Below are 24,881 nucleotides of genomic sequence, written 5' to 3'. Positions count from 1 at the left end.
ATGTGGTCATAATTGTTTTTTCATTAGAAAGTAATTAACCCTTTCCGGATTGAACCATTTTTTTCTTTTTCGTTTTTCCCTCCCCGCTTTCCAAGAGCCATAACTTTTTATTTTCCGTCAATAGAGTGGTTTGAGGGTTTATTTTTTGCGGGACGAGCTGTAATTTTTATTGGTACCATTTTTTTGGTACATTCAACTTTTTGAGCACTTCTTATTACATTTTTTGGTGGAGCCAAGGTGATCAAAAAAATAGCGATTTTGCCATTAAACATTCTTTATTTTTCACGGTGTTCACTGTGCGAGTTAAATAATGGTATATTGTAATAGTTCTGACTTTTACGGATGCATCGATACCAATTTTGTGTATTTTTGTAATTTTTTTACATTACTTTAGAGAAATAATGTGAAAAGGTTTTTTTTTTGGGACTTTAAATATTTATTTTATTTTTTTCACTAATAACGATTTACTTTTGTTTTTACACATTTTATTAGTCCCCCCCAGTATATTGTCATTTTTACAGGCTCCTGTAAAAGCGCGACCGCTGTTCCTGTCTGTTAGTCCTGGGTTTCAGCTCTAATATACAGCGGGCACAAGAGGGTATAATAATGGGGTAAATAAATAATAATCCGCAGATATGTGGCCAGTGTCGCACTGATAAGGGTGCCCGATCTTATCCGCTTTTGGAACACACTGCAAATTTTGCATCGCCATATTCTGAGAGCCAGAACTTTTTTAATTTTTAGGAGCGGTGTGAGGGCTTATTTGTTGCGGGACAATCTGTACTTTTCATTGGTAGCATTTTGGGGTACGTATTTATTTATTTTTTGTTTTTGTTTTTTTGTCACTTTTTATTCCATTTTTTGGCAAGCAAGGTGACCAAAAACCAGCAATTCTGGTTCAGAATTATATATTTTTTTTATGCTGTTCACCTTGGGCTATAAATGGCCATTTTACTTTATTCTGCGGGTCTATAAGATTACGGCGATACCATTTTGTGTATATATATATATATATATATATATATATGTATATATATATATATATATATATATATATAATTTTTTTTATGTTTTGCAGCGTTTGCGCAATAAAATCACTTATTTATAACATTTATTTTTTCTGTGTCACCATATTCTGAGAGCCATAACTTTTGTTTTTCAGTCAAAAAAGCTGTGTAAGGGCTTGTTTTTGCGGGATGGGTTGTAGTTTTTATTGGTACCATTTTTGGGTACATGCGGCTTTTTGATCACTTTTTATTGTATATTTTGGGAAGAGTGGTGACCAAAAAATAGTAATTCTAGCGTTGTTCTTTACTTATTTTTTTGCGGCCTTCACCGTGCGGTAAAAATAATATTCTAGTTTTATAGTTTGGGTCGTTACGAACGCGGTGATGCCAAATATGTGCACTTTTTTTAACGTGTTAATTTTTTTCCTATAATAAAAGACTTATTTTAGGAAAAAAAGTAGTGTTTGTTTATGTAACTTTTATTTTTACACTTTTTTAAAACCTCTTTATTATCTTTTTTGGACTTTTTTTTTACTTGTCCCACTAGGGGACATTTAGACTTGCAACTCTGATCGCTGCTGGAATACAGAACACTACCTACGTAGTGTAATGTGTTCGAACGGTCATTGTGACGTGACAGTCACTCTGACAGGAAGCCTATGAGAACCAGCCTCCGGCTGGTCCTCATAGGCTTCCGTACATGGCAGCCCGGAGGCCATTGTCTTTCCTCTGGTTGCCATGACAAGGATCGCCAGCCCTCGCAAATGCATTTGGGGGGCTGCCGATCTGCTCTAAACCTCGCAATCGACCGCCGCATCGAAGGGGTTAATTGCCGATTTCAGTGGCGACGGGACGCTGATCGGCAACTGGGAGAGAAGGGCAGACGCCCTGCACAGTTAACCGCCACTGCGGTTTAGCGCCGCGCAGCGGTTAACTGTTAAAGCACGGACGTAACTGCACGCCCAGGTGCGCGATGTTACTGCTCACATGGACATGCATGTACGCCAAGGTTGCGGTAAGGGGTTAATATTTTAAAAATTATGGAAAATTGGTTACTGGTTCCAACACTCTCAAAATACCAGCCTAAAATAAGAAAAAAAAAAATGTGGCTTAAATAAAAATAAGCACGTAGCATGCTTTATCTGTACTAGTTACCTGAGACTGGAAGGCTAAGCTAGCCATACAATTGACAGTGTACGTTTGATTTGAAACAAGAAAAATTACGTTGCATACATCTTACATTAAGTTCCATGTTAAAAAGGAAGCTAACGTTTTTTACATTTTTTTATATACCTCCGGTAAAAAAATGTTTTGAGAAAAGGTGTAACTAGCCTGTTCATAAGTTGACATTTGTAGCACACCTTCTGTCATGAAATCCAGCTTCTAATGTACCAGTTTGCAGCTAAGTTTGGGTCGCTTTCAATCTGTACTCCCTTTAAAGGGCAGAGCAAATTGTTATTAAAGGGATTTCCATCTATTTTTGCTGGGGGAGGTTGCTGCCAGCCGGGCAGCTGCTGCTTGGGAAATGTAGTATTATATTTCAAATAAAAGTGATACATGGACGGACCGGGTTCACCAGAGCTCTACACTTTGGGGTTGGTCCCGAGCATGGCACTCCGGTTTATGACGTCCATATGCTCTTACGTATAGATATGAGAACTCCTTTTGATCTGGGTTAGAAAACATATTTCAGATATCCTATGTGTAAGACATATATACCTATTTTATGAAAATAATTTGGAGTCCTTTTTATTTTATTTATTTTTTAACGTTTGGAAGCTGAGCTTGGGAGTCTGTAGGCTGGCACCCAGTTGCTTAGAGACCTAAAAAGGAGAAAGCAGAATTGTATTTAAGACTAATAAAATATTAGCATGGGTTCATTAAAGAGGTTGTCCAGGATTAGAAAAAACATGGCTCCTTTCTTTTAAAAACTGCGCCACACCTGTCCACAGGTTGTGTATGACTTTTATGAAGCTGAGCTGCAATACCAGGCACAAGCCGTGAACAGGTGTAGTGCTATTTCTGGAAGGAAGCAGCCATGTTTTCCTGATCTTTGACAACCCCTTTAAGGTGTTTTGTTTTTTTAATCATTTTTTGTGTTTTTGTTTTAGAAAATGATTATATTGAAGATACTGATGCAAAAGTGGCCACTGAAAACAAAGACGTAAATGGTGACAAGGCTGTCACAAATTCCTCCTTTGTTTCCTTCCCATCATCTGTTATTGATCATGAAATTGAAGTCCTGCTGTCAGAATGGAACAAGAACCCTGACATGTTGTTTAGTATTCATCCTGTGGATGGCTCCTTACTTGTATGGCATGTTGATTGGCTGGATGAATACCAGCCTGGCATGTTTCGGCAGGTGCAGGTATGTTCTTACTATGACCGTGTTTTATCAGAATGCTTATTGTTAGTAGTTGTCATGTTTTCACGGTTCTTTTTATTTTATTAGGTGTCTTTTTCATGTAGAATTCCAGTAGCATTCCCAACTGGAGATGCCAATTCTCTTTGCAGGAGTATTGTAATGTATGCCAGCACAAAAAATATAGACTTGGCTATTCAACAGGGTAAACAAAAGCCTCCGGGTGTAGCACGTTCATCTTCAATGCTAATATCTGCTGGTCAAAACAAATCATCCAGTAGTCTAAAACTGAGCATATTCACTCCTAATGTCTTGATGATCTCCAAGCACGCAGATGGATCGCTAAACCAGTGGCAAGTAAGCTTTGCTGAGGAATCTGCCTTTTCAACTGTGCTCAGCATTTCTCACAAATCTAGATACTGTGGTCATCGCTTTCATCTTAATGACCTAGCCTGTCATTCTGTGCTGCCACTACTGCTGACAACTTCTCATCACAACTCTCTGCACCCAGTAGAAGACCATAGCGGCAGTGAGTCATATGACTCTTCCCATGGAGATATTAATAGTAATAAAAATGGAAGGGAAGCAGACAAAACCTGGCAAGACCCAAATGCAGTGTATAGTGAACTTATCCTTTGGAGGGTGGACCCTGTTGGCCCGCTGTCTTTTTCTGGTGGAGTTTCTGAACTGGCTCGTATTAATTCTCTTCATGTTTCTGCTTTCTCAAATGTTGCTTGGTTGCCAACTCTTATACCAAGTCATTGCTTAGGTGAGTACGTTTTTTTTGTATTTATCCCATTTTAAGAATTCGTACTAGTTACCCTTACTGATTTGACCTTTTGTAATATTTTATTATGATAAATGACACATTTGCGTACTGAGATTTATACTTGTCGATCTGTAAAATGAGTAAATGAAATAAATGTCTGCCTTTCAGGAACATACTGCAATTCCCCAAGTGCATGTTTTGTTGCAAGTGATGGCCAGAATTTAAGATTATATCAAGCTGTAATTGATGCCAAAAAGCTGCTTTGTGAGCTGTCCAACCCAGATATCTCCGTAAGTACTGAGCTGTGCTTGGTAATTGTCTTCTGCTGATGTAGAAGACATGCAAATCTGATGTTTGCCGCAATATATCCTTGAAAGTGCCCTTGTTGTTAACATGATTTATAATATTCATTCTCAGAAATATGTTGGGGAGGTTTTCAACATCATTAGTCAGCAATCTACTGCTAGACCAGGATGCATTATCGAACTAGATGCCATTACCAGCCTGGTAAGCGTTTGACAGATGTATATTAGTTTATACTTTTTTTAGATGCCTGATTTCATTTCTGCTAACTTTAATCCTATGTCTTATGCTTAGCATGGAAGAAAAACACAGCTGTTACATGTCTTTCAAGAAGACTTTATAGTGGGAAATCTAAAGAAAACAGGGTCATCTGGAATAAGCGATCTTCCATCGGATTCTGGTAGTATGCTTGAAAATTTTGCTTTTCGTTGATTTTGTTTTTTATTATTTAGATTGACTAAGTGTAGCTGTTTATCTGTGTTTCTCAGGGATGCCATTAGCTTTTATGAGGAATATCCAATGTTTTTTTAGTAATGTACAGAATTTCTTGTTTTCAGAAAACCTTTTCTAGCGTGAATTCAGATTGATACTAAGTCTGTGAACGGCACCTGATGGAACCCAATGACTTTAATGGGTTTCACCCGGTTTCCGTCAGTTTGCCAAACTAAATAGCACAGCATGCTGGGCTATTTTATCTGGCATAATTGACAACCTGCAACGAAAGCCCATAACAGAGCCTCCGACGCAGATGTGAACACGGCCATAAGACTTATTGGCGGGAGGCCCATAATACAGCTGCCAGAAAGATTTAGGAGTAATTGTGTTTTTTGTGCTGCTTTGTTAGTGGACCAAGCAAAAAGTTAGTTACATCAGGCTGGTTGGAAGAAGCCCATGTCTCTATGGCACTTCCCATGCTTTCCTCCCGCCGGTCACTGTTGTCACAAGGAAAATTGTCAAAATCACAGCACACATCAAGGTCTGTAGCATAGTGATCCAACATCACCATAATGGCCGCTATTATGTATGGATCCTGATTTTGAACCACATAGTGTACTTTTGGACACTGGCAGCACGGTCATTAGAATTAGATCCAGCGTGTCGGACGGCTGAAATTTAACTTCAAGATGTGACCTCTCACATTTCTCTTCAATGATTATATGTGTTTTTTAAACATATTGTATAGTCTTTTGTGCCATTTTGGGGAGTTCGTCTTTAATTCCAGTTTGAGTCCGAAGCTGTCCAAAAAAGCATTTCTTTGCATTTAAAAACTGAAATTTTGCTTCTGGGAAATGCTACCAAAGGATTATGCTGAGTAAGGCCCCATGCACACGACCGTAAAAATTCTCCGTAATTGCGGGCCGTAATAAGGTCCACAATTATGGACCCATTCAGTTCTATTGGCCGCAGACACCTTTCCCTATCGCTACGGATAGGTGTCTGTGCCGTAGAACTGCACCGCAAAGATAGGACATGTTCTATATTTTGATTTTTACGGGCCGTGCTCCCATACTTTGTATGGGAGCACGGGCCGAAAATCCGGGCGGCCGGCCGTGCCTACGATCGCAGCCCGTGATTATGGACACGGCTGTGTGCATGAGGCCTTAACCAGTAAATTGATTACCCCTTGTAAAAGAAACACAGAACACATAAAAAGGTCACCTATCAACATGAAAGATATGTTCAGAGCACAAAGAATCCAAACAAAGCTTTTATTGTACAAGATAATGTGTGAAAACTGATAAACGGCAGTGCAGGAAATGTGACTTCACGTGCTTGTGGGAAGCCGGAGCATGTGACGGTCTTTGTGGACAGTTCTTTTAATCCTGTGTATGCACAAAAATGTCTTTCTGTTCCTAGAATGATTACCATATTTGGAGATTTCATCCCCAATTTGTCAATGCAGTTGTAGTCACTTTTGATTCTTTTTTTTTAATTTTTTTATTCTTTTATAGAAAACTCCCAAAGTGGATTTTCGGAAAAATTCTACTTGGTTGTAATTGAATGTACAAAAAACAAGCCCTCTGTGTTGCATATGTGGAAATTGCACCTGAAATCTATCCCTGTATCTCTGGGTAAGTTACTTTTGTGTCTAATAAAGTACTTTTCTAATTCAAGGTGAAAAAAAAGTTTGACAAGTTTTAGCCTCCTAAAACCTTTAAATCCAGCTGCCAATGAATGGATAATTGTATGAGCAAAAAAATAATAAATACATTGTATTATGCCACTAAAGAGCAAAAGACTGACTACACTGATTAATTAAAATAGAGAACATCACCTCCGTTTGAATTAGAACTGACTGTGCACATTAGACCACGTGTGTGTATTGTATCCAGTGTTGCTCGTGGCTGCAGACCAACGAGTCCAAACACTTAGCATATGTGGAGAGCAACGGAGGTACATATTAGATTAAAAGGGTTATATCAGAGCCCCCCCGACATGTTTCGCTGTGCTATACAGCGTCCTCAGGGGTTCAGGGGCTTTTAATCTAATATGTACCTCCGTTGCTCTCCACATATGCTAAGTGTTTGGACTCGTTGGTCTGCAGCCACGAGCAACACTGGATACAATACACACACGTGGTCTAATGTGCACAGTCAGTTCTAATTCAAACGGAGGTGATGTTCTCTATTTTAATTAATCAGTGTAGTCAGTCTTTTGCTCTTTAGTGGCATAATACAATTTATTTATAATTTTTTTTGCTCATACAATTATCCATTCATTGGCAGTGGGATTTAAAGGAATTATTCTGCTGGTAGCAGTTTTTTGTAAATATACTGTCCTTGATTCCTACCAACCGCTGGGGTCATTTTCCCTTTTGTGAGCCTCCTAAAACCAAAACTAACGTTCATGTCCATTTTTGGACATTTTTTAGGGATAAGTCGTAAAGTAAAATGCATTCTGGGCAATCCAGTATTCGAATGAGCAGTTAAAATAAATCTGTCACACATCCAAAAAAAAAAAAATGGTTTGTGAAACTGTAAAACATTGTTTGTATAGTTCTACCATTAATCAATGAAGCAAGAAACAACGGTAATAATTTTAGATATATACAGTTTATCGGAAAAAATTCCAATAATCTGACACCTGATGAAACAGAAATCTTTCTAATGCATCTATGTTTACATGCCACGGTTTTAACTCCGTGTGGAGCAGGTGTATAGAATATAATGGTTTGGAGTTCCTGATATTTCATCACTTGTCAGTCCCAAGGATGCTGAATTACAGAAATGAACACATGTTTACTTTTTGTTTTGCAAATCTATAGAGACTATAATTCACTAAAATATTCATCCCTCCTATTTTACAGAGGAAAAATCTGTCTTGGACACATCAGAAAATAATCCACCAAGAGAGGACTCCTTCAATTCTGCGTCTGGGGACAAAGTTCAGTCTCCACTAACTCAAAGATACCAGACCTGTAAAGCCAATTTGCAGAGTACTAGCAAGATGTCCCTTTTGTCAGAACTTGTATATAGCCAGGAACTAAGTTTTCCTGATGGCGTGGAAGTAATAAGTGTCAAGCCATCTGCAGGTATTAACGTGGTTATTGTTTGAAAAACTAAAAAGATGGGGCATGGAAATATTTGTACGTACAGCCTTGAAATCATAAGCTGACCGATATTACATCTTTTCCAGTCACATATTATAGAACATTCATTTTTGTTAAAGGGTAACTAAACATTCAACAAACTTCTGACGTGCCACTATGACACGTCAGAAGTTTTGATTGGTGGAGTCCAAGCGCTGATACCCCCACCAATCGCTAAAACAAAGCGGCAGAAGCGCTCGTGTGAGCTTCGTGTCTGTTCGGCTTTTTCCGGAAATCAATGTATCGGCGTACGGGCTCAATAGAAAGTCTATGCGCACGTACTCTGATACATCGGCTTTCCGGAAAAAGCCGAACAGACAAGGTGTGGCTGAGCACTCACACAAGCACTTCTGCCGCTTCGTTTTAACGATTGGTGGGGGTCTCAGTGCTCGGACTCCACCAATCAAAACTTCTGACCTGTCCCTATGACATGTCAAAAGTTTGTCAAACGTTTATTTGCCCTTTAATGTATAAAAAGTGGTTTCTTAGGATTGTCAAATGAAGGCATTTCCAAAGCCTACAAAAACAATTTGACAGCAGCAAGCACCTATGTAGCAAGTTGGCAAAATGTACTCTCTGTAGGGATTGCTGGACTGTTTTTGACCACTTGTTTTTAGTTGTCTTTGTGTTTACCCTGTTCTTCTCAGAGGCAGTGACCGGTCCTCTCAATTCTCAGTAATATGGTTATGATGAATGTCTACCCCCGGTGCTACTTATTAGGTTAAAAAAAAAACAGTAAAACGTGTTTTTTTTTCTTAAATGTGTTTTCTAGTTTCAGCAAATGAATGTTATTTTTTGTATAATGAAAAGTTATACAATTTTTCAATATACTTTCTGCATTCATGCCTGATGGTTTTCAAGATATCTGCTTGTTGTTATTGAGTTGGACCAATCATAGTTTACTTTTATTCACTGCAACAAGCAGAGATCTTGAAAACCGTGAGAAATTAGTACTGAAAGTATATTGGAAAATTGTATAGTTTTTCGTTATACAAAAACCCCTTTAATTCTCAAAATGTAACTTCAGACAATATCCATCTTTCTTGGTATAGGAGTAACTGCAAATTTAAAAGTTAAAGGTGTTGTCTGCTCATATACCTTCCTTATATCAGTGCAGTAGGCAGATCTCTATACAGTAGAATATACAGATCAGTCAGTGTAATGCATCCATGGGCTAACGGAATTGGACTAAACATGGCATCACCTTATGCAATTACCAACACACAGCTATTCCACAATATATACTGATTATCAGGATTGCGCCTTAGGTGCTGTGTGTGATCACACTCACTTATAAAAGAAACAATCCTGATAATCCGTGTATATTATGGAATAGCTGTGCCTGCAATTCCCTTATTTAAAACAATTGTGTTTTGGTTTTTTAGATAATGGGTCCCTTCTCTGAAAACCGCACCTATCTCTAGAACGGGGCCCCCTAAACCACCCTGTTTCCGTAACTGCGATTCACTATTATGGGAGTTACGGAAACAGCGTAGCTCAGCTAGCTATGCTGTTTTCATAAAACATGGTAGAAAATCACAGGCTTCAACGGGAACACAGAGCGGTAGAACAGAGTTTAGGGGGCCCCGTTCTAGAGATGGGTGCAGGTCCCAGAGGTTGGATCCACATCTATCTGACATTTCTGACCTATCTTGTGGATAGGTCATAAATGTCCCTGATAGTTAAACCCCTTTAATTACTCAGACTACTAAGCAGGCAAAAAAAAAACAACGTATCTATTCTTTGTATATGAGACGGTCTCTCTCCTCTCTGTATATTAGATAGTAGAATGACTGTCTAATGTAAATATAGCAGAGTGAAACTCTGAGGCAGTCTCTCTTCTCTGTATACATTAGATAGCCTCTATCTCCATCTCCAGGTTGCGGGGTCCTCCTCCATGTCCTTCATACTTACCTGGCTGCTGTGTCTCCTCCTCCATCCTCATCCTCCCTGGGTCTCTCCTTTTCCCTTGAGAGCCCGCAGGATCCAGTGAGTGTCCTTGGATGCCTTATCCTCTCGTCTTCTCCTCGTCTTCTCACAATATGGGGGAGCAACACTTGTGTTGTGTGGTGAGGCAGCCTGGCACATGTGCAGAGGAGGGGAATCTGATGGGGTCATCTCATATTTGCTGGAGGGTGCGTGGGGGAGGATCCATAGAGCGAACAAGACGATCGAGGTGGTCCCACAGATGCCCAATTGGTTCCAAGTCTGAATTATGGGGCCAGGGAAGTACTTGGAAGTCTTGGTCCTGCTCTTCCAACCACTGTTGGACATATCTAGCCGTGTGACATGTCGCATTGTCTTGCTGGAATGTTCCATCTGCCCCAGGGAAGACCAACCGCATGTATGGGTGGATGTGATCTGCAACGATGGATTTATACCCAAATCGGTTCAGTGTCTTTCACATGGATGAGTGGGCCCAGAGAATGCCATGAAAAAATTCCCCAGACCATAACGCTGCCGCCACCAGCTTGTGTTCTTCCAGCAATGGTTGCAGGGTGTTTGTTCTCTGATGGCACTCTCCTGACATGCCAACGTCCATCCGTTCGATGAAGCAGAAAACGTGACTCAGCGGAGAAGGCAAACCTTTGCCAATCATCGGTGGTCCAATTCCGATATTGTTGTGCAAGTTAGAGCCTTTTTTACCGATGCACCTTTGTTAACATAGGACCAGTGACCATCCGTCTGCTTCGGAGCCCCTTACGCAGTCGGTTCGCTGAACTGTTTTAGACACACGTATGGCAGCCCCCTGGTTGATTTTCATGGTGAGCTGCTCCACTATATTGTATCGTTCAGCCCTCGCGCACATTCATAGCAGACGTTCACCTCTCACATCAATGGCACGTGGTGCTCCTCGGTTTTCACGTCCGTTATACCCAATGGTGCCATTTGTCCACTTGCGATACACTTTTTCACCACAGCAGCACGCGAACAGTTCACAAACTGCGCTGTTTGAGAAATACTGCAACCCTTGGCCCAAAAGCCATTAATCATCCCTTTTTGCAACTCTGATCGCCCCTTTTACCCATGGCAACAAAAAGTGATGTGTTCAGACAGCCTATCGCACACCTTATACAGATGTAGCCGTCTCTACCTTGACTTTTTAACACATTAAACAATGAACCATACCGAAAAAAATGGAGCATGTAGCCTCTCTCCTTTGCTGTTATGGGTATGGCTGCTTTTTGATTGATACTTTTACTGATCCTTTTCTTCTCCCCCTTTACTAGTCAGAAGTGTTTAAAATGGGATTAGAATTAATTAGCATTGATACGCATTTGGGTCCAAAATACATTTTGTGGTAACTAATTACAGCCTTTCTATTTATACATACTATCCAGTAATTTTCTTGTCTTGCTCCATTATACCACAATTTTGTACTAGTCCTGTCTTTTTATGTTTTTAATACAGCGTTTGTCTTATTTGTTTAATACATTTGTTACATTCTCTTTATTTTTATATATATATATATATATATATATATATATATCTACATGCTCCATTATTTTTTTTTTAATCGGTATGGTTCATATATTTATGACGTTTCCCCTATGGTAATTATGGGGGGAAGTTGGTTCAAACCTCACCTAGCCTCTAAGAAAATTGCTTTTGGAGTTTATATATTGATTAAATAAACAATGGCTAGATCTCTTATCTTGACTTTTTCAATGGCTTTTGTTGTGTGATATCACTCTGCAGCAAGTTATCAGAATCAAGTTAAAGATGGCTACAAGGAAAAGGTAGAGATGATCCAGCGCTGATAGTAGTTTAAAAGGGAAGGACAATTCCCATATTTATTGGAGAAATCATTAAAAATTGGACGGGAGACGCAGTCTCAAGGCAGGAGTAAACAGGGTATGAAACGTAGCGATACGTATTTATTGGTACATCTAACATAGTAAGTCTTTTTGACTGTATTCTGTCAACTATCTTTTTTGTGCCATGTTTAGTCCATGCAGTTAGTCGATGGATGCATTACTATGGACTGATCTGTGGGCTATACCATTTTTTATTTTTTTTTTTGTTTTTTAGATGAAGGCTACTGCATTGATATAAGGGAGGTATGTGAGCAGAATGTTTAAATACATGTATATTAGAAGACTGTATGGTTTCCTATTCTATGAATAAAACAAATAAAAACTTGACATCCCCTTTTAACTGAACTTTTTTTTTTTGTCCCCATTTAGTGAATGGGAGAAAAGGCTGCAATACCTGTGAATTGCCCCTAAATGCGTGTCAAAGAATCAGTGAGCAAGTAGAAATGAAGGGGAAGCAGCGCTCATATGAGCGCTGCACCCCCTTCAAAACAGCTGATCGGCTGGGGTCCCGGCAGTTTGTCCCCGACCCATCAGCTATTGATGGCCTATCCTGAGGATAGGCCATGATTTTTTACTGGCTAGAAAACCCCTTGAAGCACTATGCCTCTTTGAATCTTGTCGACCTTTTCCATCCTTTCTTGGGCGCCATGTACTCACTGTATACGGTTTACTGACGTTTGCATTATGTGTTGCGAAATATATTAATTCCCAAAAGGTATTATAGGTGCTAATGTGTACTCTCTATAGCCTGTACAAAGTACTGATGAAAAATGCATGTGGGCGCTGGTGACCCTTTGTTCTAGTGAACAGTGGCGGTCTCAGCATCCAGTCCCAAGCAATCCTAATTTCTGACATGTCTCTATGGTACGTTAAGTTTTCTGAAATCCATGAGCTTTTAAAGCTCGTTTCTGGCATATCTCAATTTTGTTTACTTCCCTGTGCCAGCCTCCCAATGTAATGCTGTGACGAAACATTTACTACTTAGCGCTCCATAGAAATCTGATCAGGAGCAATAAAAACGACTAATCTTTTTTTACAAATAGATGAATATGTAGGATATTAATTTCACTGTTTTCTTTATTATTTTTTTTAGGGCATCTCAGCTCTTCATCAATATACCCAGTGTGTAACGCTCCTTATCTATTAGCAACTTCTTGCTCTGATAGTAAAGTAAGATTCTGGAGGTGCACAGTTGATTCAGACCTTTCACTTTCTCCATCTGATCTGGAGAATGGCATTATATACACATGGGAAGAATGGCCTTTGTTAAATGAGGATGGTTTACAAAATAGCACTGTGAGTGTACCAGGCAGGCCAGTAGAAGTAAGCTGTGCACATACGAACTGCCTGGCAGTAGCGTTCAAGCAACCGCCAAGTAAAACTAGCAATTCCTCTCATGACTTTTTGATGCATGTGAGTATATTTGAATGTGAATCCACCGGCGGCTCTTGTTGGATTCTGGAACAGACTATTCATTTGGATGAACTAAGTTCAATGTTAGAAACTGGAATTAGTATTGACAATAATCTTGTAGCTTACAATAAACACGATGTGTTTTTATCTTCCAACAAACATCTCCAACCAAGCTCAAAACATTTGGTTCATTTGGACTGGATGTCCAGGGAGGATGGTTCACATATGTTAACCATTGGCATTGGATGCAAACTACTTATGTATGGACAGGTTGCAAGAAAACTACCAGAACACTCTTGTAAAGAAGACTTTACATTGCAGCTCTGGGATACTGCCAAAAGCACATCTCAGCCTAGGTTTGTATTGTTGAGATGTGTGGATTTAGTGTCTTCTGTGGAAGGGTCCCTACCTTTACCTGTGTCCTTGTCTTGGGTTCGGGATGGTATACTTGTTGTTGGGATGGATTGTGAAATGCATGTCTATTCCCAGTGGCAGCCTTTTTCTAAACCGGATTCAGCCAGCACAGATTCTTATAATGGAAGCACCCCGTCTATCACAAATTTGGTTAAGCAAAGCCAATCTGTTGCCTCTGGTCTATATCCACCAAAGAAAGCCATGACCAGGTCGATGACTAGCTTAGCACAAAAACTTATGGGAAAGAAAACCGCATATGATCTCCCTGTGGAGATGGAAGACTCTGGACTTTTTGAAGCTGCTCATGCTTTATTTCCAATTTTACCTCAATATCATCCTTTGCAATTATTAGAATTGATGGATCTAGGAAAAGTGCGCAGAGCAAAAGCTATCCTTTCTCACCTAGTAAAATGCATTGCAGGGGAAGTGGTCTCTATTAACGACAATGAACCAAACCAGGAGCGCAGGCTCCGATCACTCTCAATTAGTGCCAGTGGAAGCACATCTCGAGATCCCAAAACATTCAGCAAGCCAGAGACTGCAGATTACACAGAAATTGACTCCGTGCCTCCTCTACCATTGTATGCGCTACTTACTGCCGATGAAGATTCCGCATTCACTTCAACAGTAGAAAAATCCAGCAATCACAACAATTCCAACAAGCAAAATGATAGTAATGCAAATGTTGAAAACTATGATGAGCTCTTCCAGGTTCCTACTCTGAGCACTGATGAACTTACAACCTTGGACTCCGAAGAGGAAAACACTAAGCCACAAGTCATCGACCTGTCTCAGTACAGCCCCACCTATTTTGGTCCAGAACATTCGAAGGTTCTATCTAGACATTTGCTCCATTCTAGTTTACCGGGTTTGACACGCATTGAACAGATGTCCCTAATGGCTCTAGCAGATACTATTGCCACAACAAGTACAGATATTGGAGAAAGCAGAGATCGTAGTCAAGGTATTAGATGCTACTTCTACTATATGCATTATCTGTTAATCTGTTCTTTGCTGGTTTTTATCTGGTTTCCAAAATTAAATGTGTCATTTTTTTTTGTTCGACTGCGCTATTAGTTCCGTCAAGAACAACGGAACCCTGTCACAATGGTGATAGACGGAAACCATTATCTAGGTTTACGTCACCATTGAGTTCAATGGTGAGGGAGACAGAAGCTTAGGTTCCAGTTTGCCTTTCCGTTGAGGGGTTAACCAGACAGAAGCCTCCGACGGAACCCCTCAACAGAAGGGCAACGGTGATGTGAACAGGCCCTAAACGGGGTTATCTGAGATTATGAAAAAAAACCAGAAAAGTGCCTGTATGTATCTGGATGGTCACCAAGTAATACCACTATAGTTCCGAAGTAGTTATTTTTCCGTTCTGTGGTCGGAATTACCATGTAAAGGACTACAGTTCCCATGATTCCTCCGACTTTTCCTCTATTTAGAGCTCCCTGCATATCCCCCCCCCCCTGCTATTACAAGGTATAAGGTAGTTCTGTAATTACTCATTGTCTGCTGCTGAGACCAGATCCCTCCACAGAGAGGGAGGAAGGGGAAGGGCTGTAGAGGTAAGATGCATGTGATGTGTGACGTCCTATACTGCAATGAGAGAGAGATACGTCTTCAGTATACAGGAGACCACACAAGCATGGTTGTGGGACTGGCTTACAGAGACGTTGCAGCTACAGATATTACATTAGTCAGTTACGAAACTTACTGCAGTTAAACCATCTGCACATGTTTTTAAATGACCGGAAAACCCATTTAATAGGAAAAAGTATTACAAAAGTGCCATCTTGGCATATTTTTATGCAGTATAGATTCGGATCCCACAGCCCCAACTGTGTTCGGCTATGTTCACACAGAGTATTTTGACGAGTTTTTTGACGCGGAAACCGCGTCGCAAAACTCTGCAAAAACGGCCCGAAAATGCCTCCCATTGATTTCAATGGGAGGTGTCGGCGTCTTTTTCCCGCGAGCAGTAAAACTGCCTCGCGGGAAAAAGAAGCGACATGCCCTATCTTCGGGCGCTTCCGCCTCCGACCTCCCATTGACTTAAATGGGAGGCAGAGAAAGCGTATTTCGCTGTGTTTTATGCCCGCGGCGCTCAATGGCTGCGGGCGAAAAACTCAGCGAAAATCGGCGTGCAGGGAGAGGAAAATCTGCCTCAAACTTCCAAACGGAATTTTGAGGCAGATATTCCTCCTGCAAAATACTCAGTGTGAACATAGCCTTAAAGTCCAGTCGACTGTGTAAATGTGTTTATTATTTTCTTTTAATTCTAGTCAATGGCTGACGTAGGAGATAACAAAAAGGGAATTACAAAAGAAATGCACATTCAAAAATACTGATCAATAAATGTAACCCATTATTAAAGCCACTAATTTAAAAATGTTTAAGAATTTGCATACAGTGCTAAAAAAAAACGATGTAGTGATCCATGATCAGATCGGCCAATCGGTATAGAACCCCGAACAATCACAAAGTCAGACTCACAAATATTAGATGAAAATAAAACTGATGTTAAATAGCAATAGTTCATATATGTCTATTTATAATGTGAAGAAAGCACAAAAAAAGTGCCCATGAAAAGGCAAAACTAATGTCCCGCAAGCGGGTTCATCCGCTGCCCACGCATATCACTGGAACAACTGAATTCCTCAGGAGTCTTGTATGGATAACGTATAAAACTTTGAAACTGTCCAGCTGAATGTGGTGTGAATTCAGCCTAATTTGTGTTCTCCACTTCTTTGTATGTTGAATGGAAGGGTAATGGCAAATAGATCTTGTATAGAGTTGAAAAAAACACTCCTTTTACGGGCCTGTTCACATCAGCGTGGCCTTTACGTTGAGGTGTTCAGTCGGAGGTTTCCGTCGGGTTAACCCCTCAACCTTCGCTTCTGTTTGCTTCACTATTGATCTCAATGGTGATGGAACATTGCTAAAAGTTTTCATTTGTCACCGTTGTGACAGGGTTCCGTTTTTTACTGAATCAATAGCGGTCGGTTTCCATTTGCCTTTCCGTTGACGGGTTAACCCGACAGAAACCTCCGACGGAACCCCTCAGCGTAAAGGCAACGCTGATGTGAACACAGCCTAATTTGGAAAAGAAGAAAACTAATGAGTAATATCTGTGACCAAAAATATGGCTGTAATTACACTACAGCAGTGAGTCAAGTACAGGTACATACAGCGGTGATGGTAAGACACAGTCACAGCTTTTTTTTGAAGTGACAGTACTAGGAAATTGTTCCTTGTACTGCTTTTGTGGAAAACTGCACTGCAGGACCGCATGTAAAAAATACCACATTTTTTTTAGTCATTGGGGGAAAAATACTACCACACTAGTTTCAAAATACTGCAGCATGCCATAAAAACACTGCTTTTTTTTAACTGCCCTGTGTGGATGCAAGTCCATAAAATCTAAACTACAGTAAAACCTCTAGACACTGGTAAATTACAAAACTGCAGTTTGTGTAAGTATCCTAGGGCTGGGTTCCCATAGTGCAGATTTGCTGCATGGTTTCATGCATCTGTACGGTGGGAACCCAGCCTAGGGCAAGGTTCACACTGTGTGGGCTAAAATCGTGGCAGAAAACACATTCTGATGCATGAACTCATCCTAACTGACTCTCAATTCACTCAGAGAAAGCAGAGAGGCAGGGAAGGATTTTCCAAAACTCGCCAGACTGCAGCAAAAAAAGCAATGCAAAAAAAAAACTGCTTTAACACGTGTCCATCTTCCTCCACTCCCTCGCCTCTCCATAGACTTCTATGGGCAGCTGTAACCTTATACATCAGTGAAGCTTCTAGAAGTAAATTCTGAGTGAGTGAACAGTTAAGAAAATGGGGGAGGAGAGGAAAGGAGCCTGATAAGTGGGGAAAAAGAGGCATTTCTCTCTAATAAGATATATTACAAAGCTTCCTATATTCGCCTGTACTATTGATTTATGGAAAGTTGTTTTTATAATTGGCTTTAATCATACGTACCGTTGTCTTGGTGACGCGTCCCTCTTTTGACATCGTCTGACCTCCCCTGGATGACGCGGTCCATGTGACCACTGCAGCCTGTGATTGGCTGCAGCGGTCACATGGGATGAAACGTCATCCCAGGAGGCCGGACTGGAGGAAGAAGCAGGTAAGTTAACTTTTAATACTATTAACTCCAGCGGTAGTCACTGTCCCGGGTGCTGAAAGAGTTACTGCTGATCAGTTAACTCTTTCAGCACCCTGGACAGTGACTATCCCCTGACGTCGCCTAGCAACGCTCCCGTAATTACGGGTGTACACACGTAGCCACGTGTAATTACGGGAGCCACATAGACTTAAGCATACGGGAAGGTACCCGTGGCCAATAGAAGTCTATGGGCCCGTAATTACGGGCGTTTTTACATTCGTGGGCATGAGGCCTTGGACCAGGGCTACACCTAGACTGATTTTAACTATTGAGCTGCAGCTGAAGTCCAAATGAATACATTGATTTGCATGCAATCTTGGACTGCAGCTGTCACTCAATAGTTAAAATCAATTATGTACTACTACAAAAGTCTAGGTGTATTAGTATGACTCTATATAACACATCAACCTCTTTTAAAATCCCTTCCCCCGACATTACTCTTCTGTCGCACATGTGCTGTTAACACATTTGACATGCTGTAAATCTGTGCAACAACAAATGCTTTGCACCTTCACAAGCAATTGTTAGTGTCCCCTAGGGAAAGCCCTGTTATTAAATTGAGGTAGAGAACGCGTGTACGACTAACTGTATCTTTACAAAATGATCAAACCTGTAAGTGTTTGCATATAGACCAATATCTGGGGGGGGAATAATAGTGGCTGTGGTGAATTAGCCGAACACTAAACACACATTTATTAATTTATATATTTTCTTTGCCACATATAGTGATGCAGTCAAAAAACGTGCAGACACGCGGTTTTATCACAAATCAGCACGGTTTTCAAATACATTGTTAATAGCTGGTCTGAAAACTGTGCAGATATTTGTGGCCTTACCCGAAAATCAATGTATCAAGTGTAACCTAATGAATGGATATATTCTTCCCGGCAGGTGGTGAGACCCTTGATGAATGTGGTCTGAAATTTTTCCTGGCTGTTCGTCTTCATACATTTCTTACTACTTCTCTTCCTCCAGCATACAGAGCTCAACTTTCTCATCAAGGTAAAGAAGCTTCACCGAAATTTGGTCACTGTGTCCATGTACATAGTTTTCTGTTTTTTTTTGTAGAGTTGAAACAAACATTCCACATTTATAGCTAAATATAGCTGTGCGAGCAATTACTCTGAAGCACTTTCCAAGTCCGGCTATCTTCAAGCTTGGGTTCACACGTCGCAGTTAAAATTTTATTTTACTTTGAACCACGGGCAAGTTGCGCCATTTGCTGCGGGCTGCCACAAAATAGGACGGCTAGGCGCAGTTTGCAGCAAAAAGTGCCTTTTGATTGCGACCTATGAATCCATCTTTACACGCTGCTGCAAAAAGCTACTTGATATAAGCATTGTATAATGAGTGTGGGACCTTCCCAACCTGTGTGTGTAGTAGTAGCTCACTAATTTTTAAGCACATCTTCAATTCTACAGCTGGATTTGTTCAAAAGTTGTGGTAGGGTGCCACGCGGCAAAACTGCGAGTGTCTTACTGCAAACTTTTTACAATGCGGTTATTGATCACACCGCACCGCAACAAGTGAACCCAGCCTTAGTCTGTTCTGTCCAATCAATCATGCTCTCTTGTGTAATTTAAATATATCACAAAGTAAATTAACATTGGTATACAAATATAATTTTTAACCTTTTGTATCCTTGTTCATCCGTTCCAGGCTTGTCGACCAGTCATTTTGCATGGGCTTTTCATTCTGTGGCAGAGGAAGAGCTGCTGGCTACACTCCCAGCAATGCAAAAAAGTGACCCCACCTGGGCAGAGCTCAGGGCGATGGGGGTAGGCTGGTGGCTCAGAAATGCAAACAACTTACGAAAGTGCATTGACAAGGTATACTGAAAATACTTGTTTTCATTTGTCAGTTATTGAAAATTGGATTGTCATAATTGTTGTTTTTTTGCAATTTTATGGTACATAAAAATTGCCATAGAGCAAATTCACATGCTGATGATTCCTGTTAGGCCCCTGTTTTATACTGCACCATTAAAGGGGTTGTGGCATCAATAGAAATGGCAATATATAAACTTAATATACATTTTAGAGGAACTTTGTCAAGTATGTTTTTTGTTTTTTTAAAAAGTTTCCTTGCAGAAATATGGCAATTATCTGCTGGTGTTCAAATGTATAGGTCTCTGCACATCATTCTAGAGAATATCAGATGCGCATGCACAGTACAATACAGTTAAAGAAACAGGCATATCTTTAAGGCTTGACATATACCTTACTTCTACATCTCAGAGTACAGACTTAAAAAAAAAAAAAAAGTGTTAAAGAGGATCTGTCATCCGTTTATAACTGCCCTACCTCCTACCTAATGTAATAGGCGCTTTGATGTAGAGAAGTACTGTGTTTTTTTTTATTTGGTTGTTTTTTTTTTTTAAATAAACTTTTTTATTTTTGACAAAGTTATGAAGATTTTAAGATTTATTCAAATTTGTTCTTAATGCCCAACTGGGCGTTTTTTTACTTTTGACCAAGTGGGCATTGTAAAGAAAAGGAGGCGATGTCTGGTCATTCTCCCGACACTCCAGGGAAGTTACTGTGGGAGTAAGTGACGGCACAGCGTGATCTCACGAGATTACGCTGTGCTGTGAATACACTTCTCTTCATTCATGTTCAGCTGTATGACGCTGATTGGTCAGCGTCATACACTTCTCTTCACAACGCCCAGTTGGTAAAAAGTAAAAACACGCCCAGTTGTGCATTAAGAACAAATTTGTATAAATCTTAAGATCTTCAAAACTTTGTAAAAAACAAAAAAATAGTACTTCTCTACATCAAAGCGCCTATTACATTAGGTAGGAGATAGGGCAGTTCTAAACTGATGACAGAGAGCCTCTTTAACCCTTTCTTTTTTAAGTCTGTGTACTCCGAGATGTAGAAGTAAGGTATATGTCTAGCCTTAAATATATGCCTGTTTCTTTAACTGTATTGTACTGTGCATGCACAGCTGATATTCTCTAGAATGACATGCAGAGACCTATACATTTGAACACCAGGGGGTGCTATTACAAGCAGAAAATTGCCATATTTCTGCAAGGAAACTTTTTTTTTTAAATAACAATACTTTACAAAGTTACTCTAAAATGTATATTGAGTTTATATATTGCCATTTCTACTGATGGCGCAACCCATTTTAAGCAATTATTCAAGTGAGTTAACACAATAACCGCGGAAGGCATTTGTCACAATCACCAGTTATATACCTCCAGGAATTATTTCCTGTAGCGTCCATTTCCTGGAAATAACAGCAACACTTCACGTTATTATATTCGCCTACAGAAAATTGAAGTGCAAGAGTAAGGCCCTGTTCAGAATTTTTTGCCGTGGAAACTGCGGCAAAAACCGCGGCACAAAACGGCCGAAATTGACTTCCATTGATTTCAATGGGAGGTGGAGGCGTTTTTTTTTTTTTCATTTTTTACCATGAGCAAAAATAAAAACCTCTTGTGGGAAAAAGACGTTTTCTGCCTCAAAAACCCCATTGAAATCAATAGGAGACGTAAATAAGCAAATTTTGCTGCGATTATTTTTATTTATTTTTTTTAAGGTTTTTTTTAAGGTTTTTTTTAAGGTTTTTTTTCTTACACTTTTTTTCGGCAAAAAAAACGCTCACGGTTATTCCATCTTTCTGTTGAAGAGAGCTAAAAAAAAAAAACTATAACGCGTGTGGTGCAAAACCACTGGTAAAACCGGAGCTGATTTTTCCAGGCAGAGTTTTCTGCCTGCAAAAAACTCAGTGTGTACATACCCTAACAATCCAGTGTAGTCTTGCAATATGGTTTGGTAATGTATTGAATCATTTTTGTGGTTTGTCCCTCACTTGATATAGACTTCTTCTCATGTGGCACTTATGCACCTTATTACTTTTACATTGTACATATGAGGATTAAAAGGGAAAAAGATGGTGCTCCATAGCATGGAACCTTAGTGGGTTTGGATGTACATAAAGTCACTAGGACCTGATGAAGGCTCCAGTTAGGAGCAGAGTCCGTTATTTCCCAATAAATACCACTATCTTTACCTGGAAGTCCATTTGTGATGTTTAGCAGCGCTACAATCGCCCTGTTTTTTCCATTGTATTGTTTGCATTGTACATATGAGGGTAAGTTTTCAAAGAACTGTGTGTAATGATTTAAAATTATCCCTGGATGGTGCCCCATTGTTGATGTGGGACTCTTATGTTCAAAAAGTTTATTAACCCCTTTGCGCACCCAGACAAGCTATTACGTCCGGGTGCGGAGGGGGGTGATGTTTGGAGCGCGCTCCATATGCTGCGGGTGTCTGCTGTATTTTACAGAGGACACCTGTGACTAACAGCCGGGAGCAGCGATCGAGCTGTTCCTGGCTGTTTAACCCCTCGAATGCTGCGGTCAGTCGCGACTGCAGTATCTGAGGCGTTGAAAAGCGGGGTGGCGGCCCCCTCAGACAGCCCCTCCCCAGTGAGATCGGGGGGGTGACTTCACTGTTTTGGTCCCTCATGTGCTTTGCAAATGCGATGTCCTCCGCAAACCATTCCTGCTCAATTTGAGCTCCAAAAGCCAAATTGCGCTCTTTCCCTTCTAAGCCCTGCCGTGTGTCCAAACAGCTGTTTATGACCACATGTGGGGTATTTTTTTAGTCAGGGAAAAATTGCTTTACAAATTTTGCGGTGCTTTTTCTCCTTTAGTCCTTGTGGAAATGAGAAAAAATTAGCTAATCCTACATTTTCTTTGAAAGAATGTAGATTTCCATTTCCACAGCCTACTTCCAATAATTTCTGCAATAAACCTGTAGGGTCAAAATGTTCACTATACCCCTAGATCATTTCCTTAAGGGGCGTAGTTTCCCAAATGTGGTCACTTTTGGGGATTTCCACTGTTCACTGTTCAAACCCGACATGGTGCCTAAAATATATTCTAGTACAAAGGAGGCCCAAAATCCGCTAGGGCCACATGTGGGATATTTCCTAAAACTGCAGAACCTGGGCAATAAATATTGAGTTGCGTTTCTCTGGTAAAACTTTGTGTTAGAAAAAAAATGGATTAAAAATTAATTTCTGCAACAACAAAAAATGAAATTTGTAAATTTCACCTCAACTTTGGTTTAATTCCTTTGAAACGTCTAAAGGGTAAAGAAACTTTCTAAATGCTGTTTTGAATACTTTGAGGGGTGAAGTTTTTAAAATGGGGTGACTTTTTGGAGGTTTCTAATATATAAGCCCCTAAAAGCCACTTCACAAATGAATTGGCCCCTGTAAAAAATAGTCTTTTGACATTTTCTTGAAAATGTGAGAAATTGCTGATAAAGTTCTAAGCCTTGTAAAGTCCTAGAAAAGTAAAAGGATGTTCAAAAAACTATGTCAATCTAATGTAGACAAGTGGGGGATGTTAATTAGCGACCATTTTGTGTGGTATAACTGCCTGTCTTACAAGCCGATACATTTAAATTTAGAAAAATGCTAAATTTTGCAATTTTTCTCTAAATTTTGGTGTTTTTCACATTTAAATACTGAATGTATCGAGCTAATTTTGCCAGTAACAAAGTCCAATGTGTCAGGAGAAAAAAAATCTCAGAATCGCTTGGATAGGTTAAAGCATTCCGAAGTTATTTCCGCATAAAATTAAACCTGTCCGATTTGAAAAATGAGGCTGTCGGGAAAGTCAAAAGTGGCTAAAGAGGGAAGGGGTTAAAGGGGTTTTCCAATACTTTTTTTTATTTTTTAAATCAATGCAATGTTCCTCTATTAAGATATTAGTGCACTCTGTCTAGCTTTTTCTTGATAATAAATGGTTTTAGTAACATTACTCCCTATTGTTTACCTGGAGAGGTTTGTTTTGCTCAGTAAGTTCATTCCTCTTCTCTTCCTGTGTTTCTCCTCCCTGCATGCACTGCTCTAGTCCCAGCATGCAATGTGCATGCAGCAGTGCACTTGCTCCGCCTACTACACCCAGCTCTACTAACTTCTGCAATCTCAGTCTTCATTTTGGTGCTCTCATTCTATTACTGCTAGCACAAGCTGAAATCACTAGATATCTGCGTTTTTAAACAACACTGACCCTATATGATGATACGTAAAGTTTGGTCTTTATAATTATAAGTTTTCTAAATGTATATTAACTGTTTATACAGTCTTAGTTTTAAATACTGTATTTTATATATATATATATATATAAAATAAAAAAAATTGAATTCTAACATGTGAATTGGGATAAAAGGAGCAATACCTGTGGATCGCCGCTGCATCCTGTGTCGGAGATTCACAGTGAGCAAGAAAAAACTAAAGGGAAGCAGCGCTCCTAACTAGCCATCGATGAAAAATAATTCCCCTTCATGTAACTCTGCTACCTGTCAACTGAAAAGTCATCGGCTGTTTGAAGGGGGTGCACCGCTCGTATAAGCGCTGCTTCCCCTTACTTCATCACACTGTGAATCGCTAACTAGTTCGTATAGAAGCGAAGTATTGCCTAATTATTTTTTTTGGGCTTCCAGTTCAGTTCTGAAGTGGCTTTGAGGGGCCTATATATTAGACACCCCTATGAAACACGACATTTTAGAAACTAGACCCCTCAAAGTATTCACAACAGCATTTAGAAAGTTTATGCACAAAATGTTTTACCAGAGAAACGCAACTCAATACTTATTGTCCAGATTCTGCAGTATTTAGAAATATCCCACATGTGGCCCTCGGGCAGTAATGGACTGAAGCACCGGCCTCAGAAGCAAAGGCGCACCTAGTGGATTTTGAGGCCGCCTTTTTATTAGGCACCATGTCCGGTTTGAATAGGTCTTGTGGTACCAAAATAGTGGAAACCCCCAAAAGGTGATCCCATTTTGGAAACTAGACCCCTTGAGGAATACATTGTAGTTTTCTTGGGGTGCATGCGGCTTTTTGATCAGTTTTTATTCTATTTTTAAGTGGCGTGGTGACTAAAAAACAGCAATTCTATTGTTTTTTAATTCTATTTTTGTTACAGCGTTCACTGTGCGCTATAAATGACATATTCACTTTATTCTATGGGGCGATACGATTAGGGCTCATTTACAC

At 39.9% G+C, this 24,881-nt stretch overlaps 1 protein-coding gene across 2 annotated transcripts in view; it reads left to right on the top strand.

Moving 5' to 3' along the window:
* Positions 1–24,881, top strand: part of DMXL1 (Dmx like 1) — a 199,971-nt gene that overhangs the window by 92,723 nt on the left and 82,367 nt on the right. For both annotated transcript variants that reach the window (XM_075836306.1, XM_075836297.1), the window contains exons 11-20: positions 3,119–3,375; positions 3,460–4,138; positions 4,307–4,428; positions 4,556–4,645; positions 4,736–4,841; positions 6,394–6,513; positions 7,749–7,973; positions 12,942–14,639; positions 18,747–18,857; positions 19,515–19,684. In XM_075836306.1, coding sequence (XP_075692421.1) covers positions 3,119–3,375; positions 3,460–4,138; positions 4,307–4,428; positions 4,556–4,645; positions 4,736–4,841; positions 6,394–6,513; positions 7,749–7,973; positions 12,942–14,639; positions 18,747–18,857; positions 19,515–19,684 — 3,578 coding nt within the window. The remainder of the gene's footprint in view (positions 1–3,118; positions 3,376–3,459; positions 4,139–4,306; positions 4,429–4,555; positions 4,646–4,735; positions 4,842–6,393; positions 6,514–7,748; positions 7,974–12,941; positions 14,640–18,746; positions 18,858–19,514; positions 19,685–24,881) is intronic.

The sequence above is a fragment of the Rhinoderma darwinii genome, chromosome 1, assembly GCF_050947455.1.
Source record: "Rhinoderma darwinii isolate aRhiDar2 chromosome 1, aRhiDar2.hap1, whole genome shotgun sequence".
NCBI lineage: Eukaryota > Metazoa > Chordata > Amphibia > Anura > Rhinodermatidae > Rhinoderma > Rhinoderma darwinii.
This window is presented reverse-complemented; position numbering and strand designations above follow the sequence as displayed.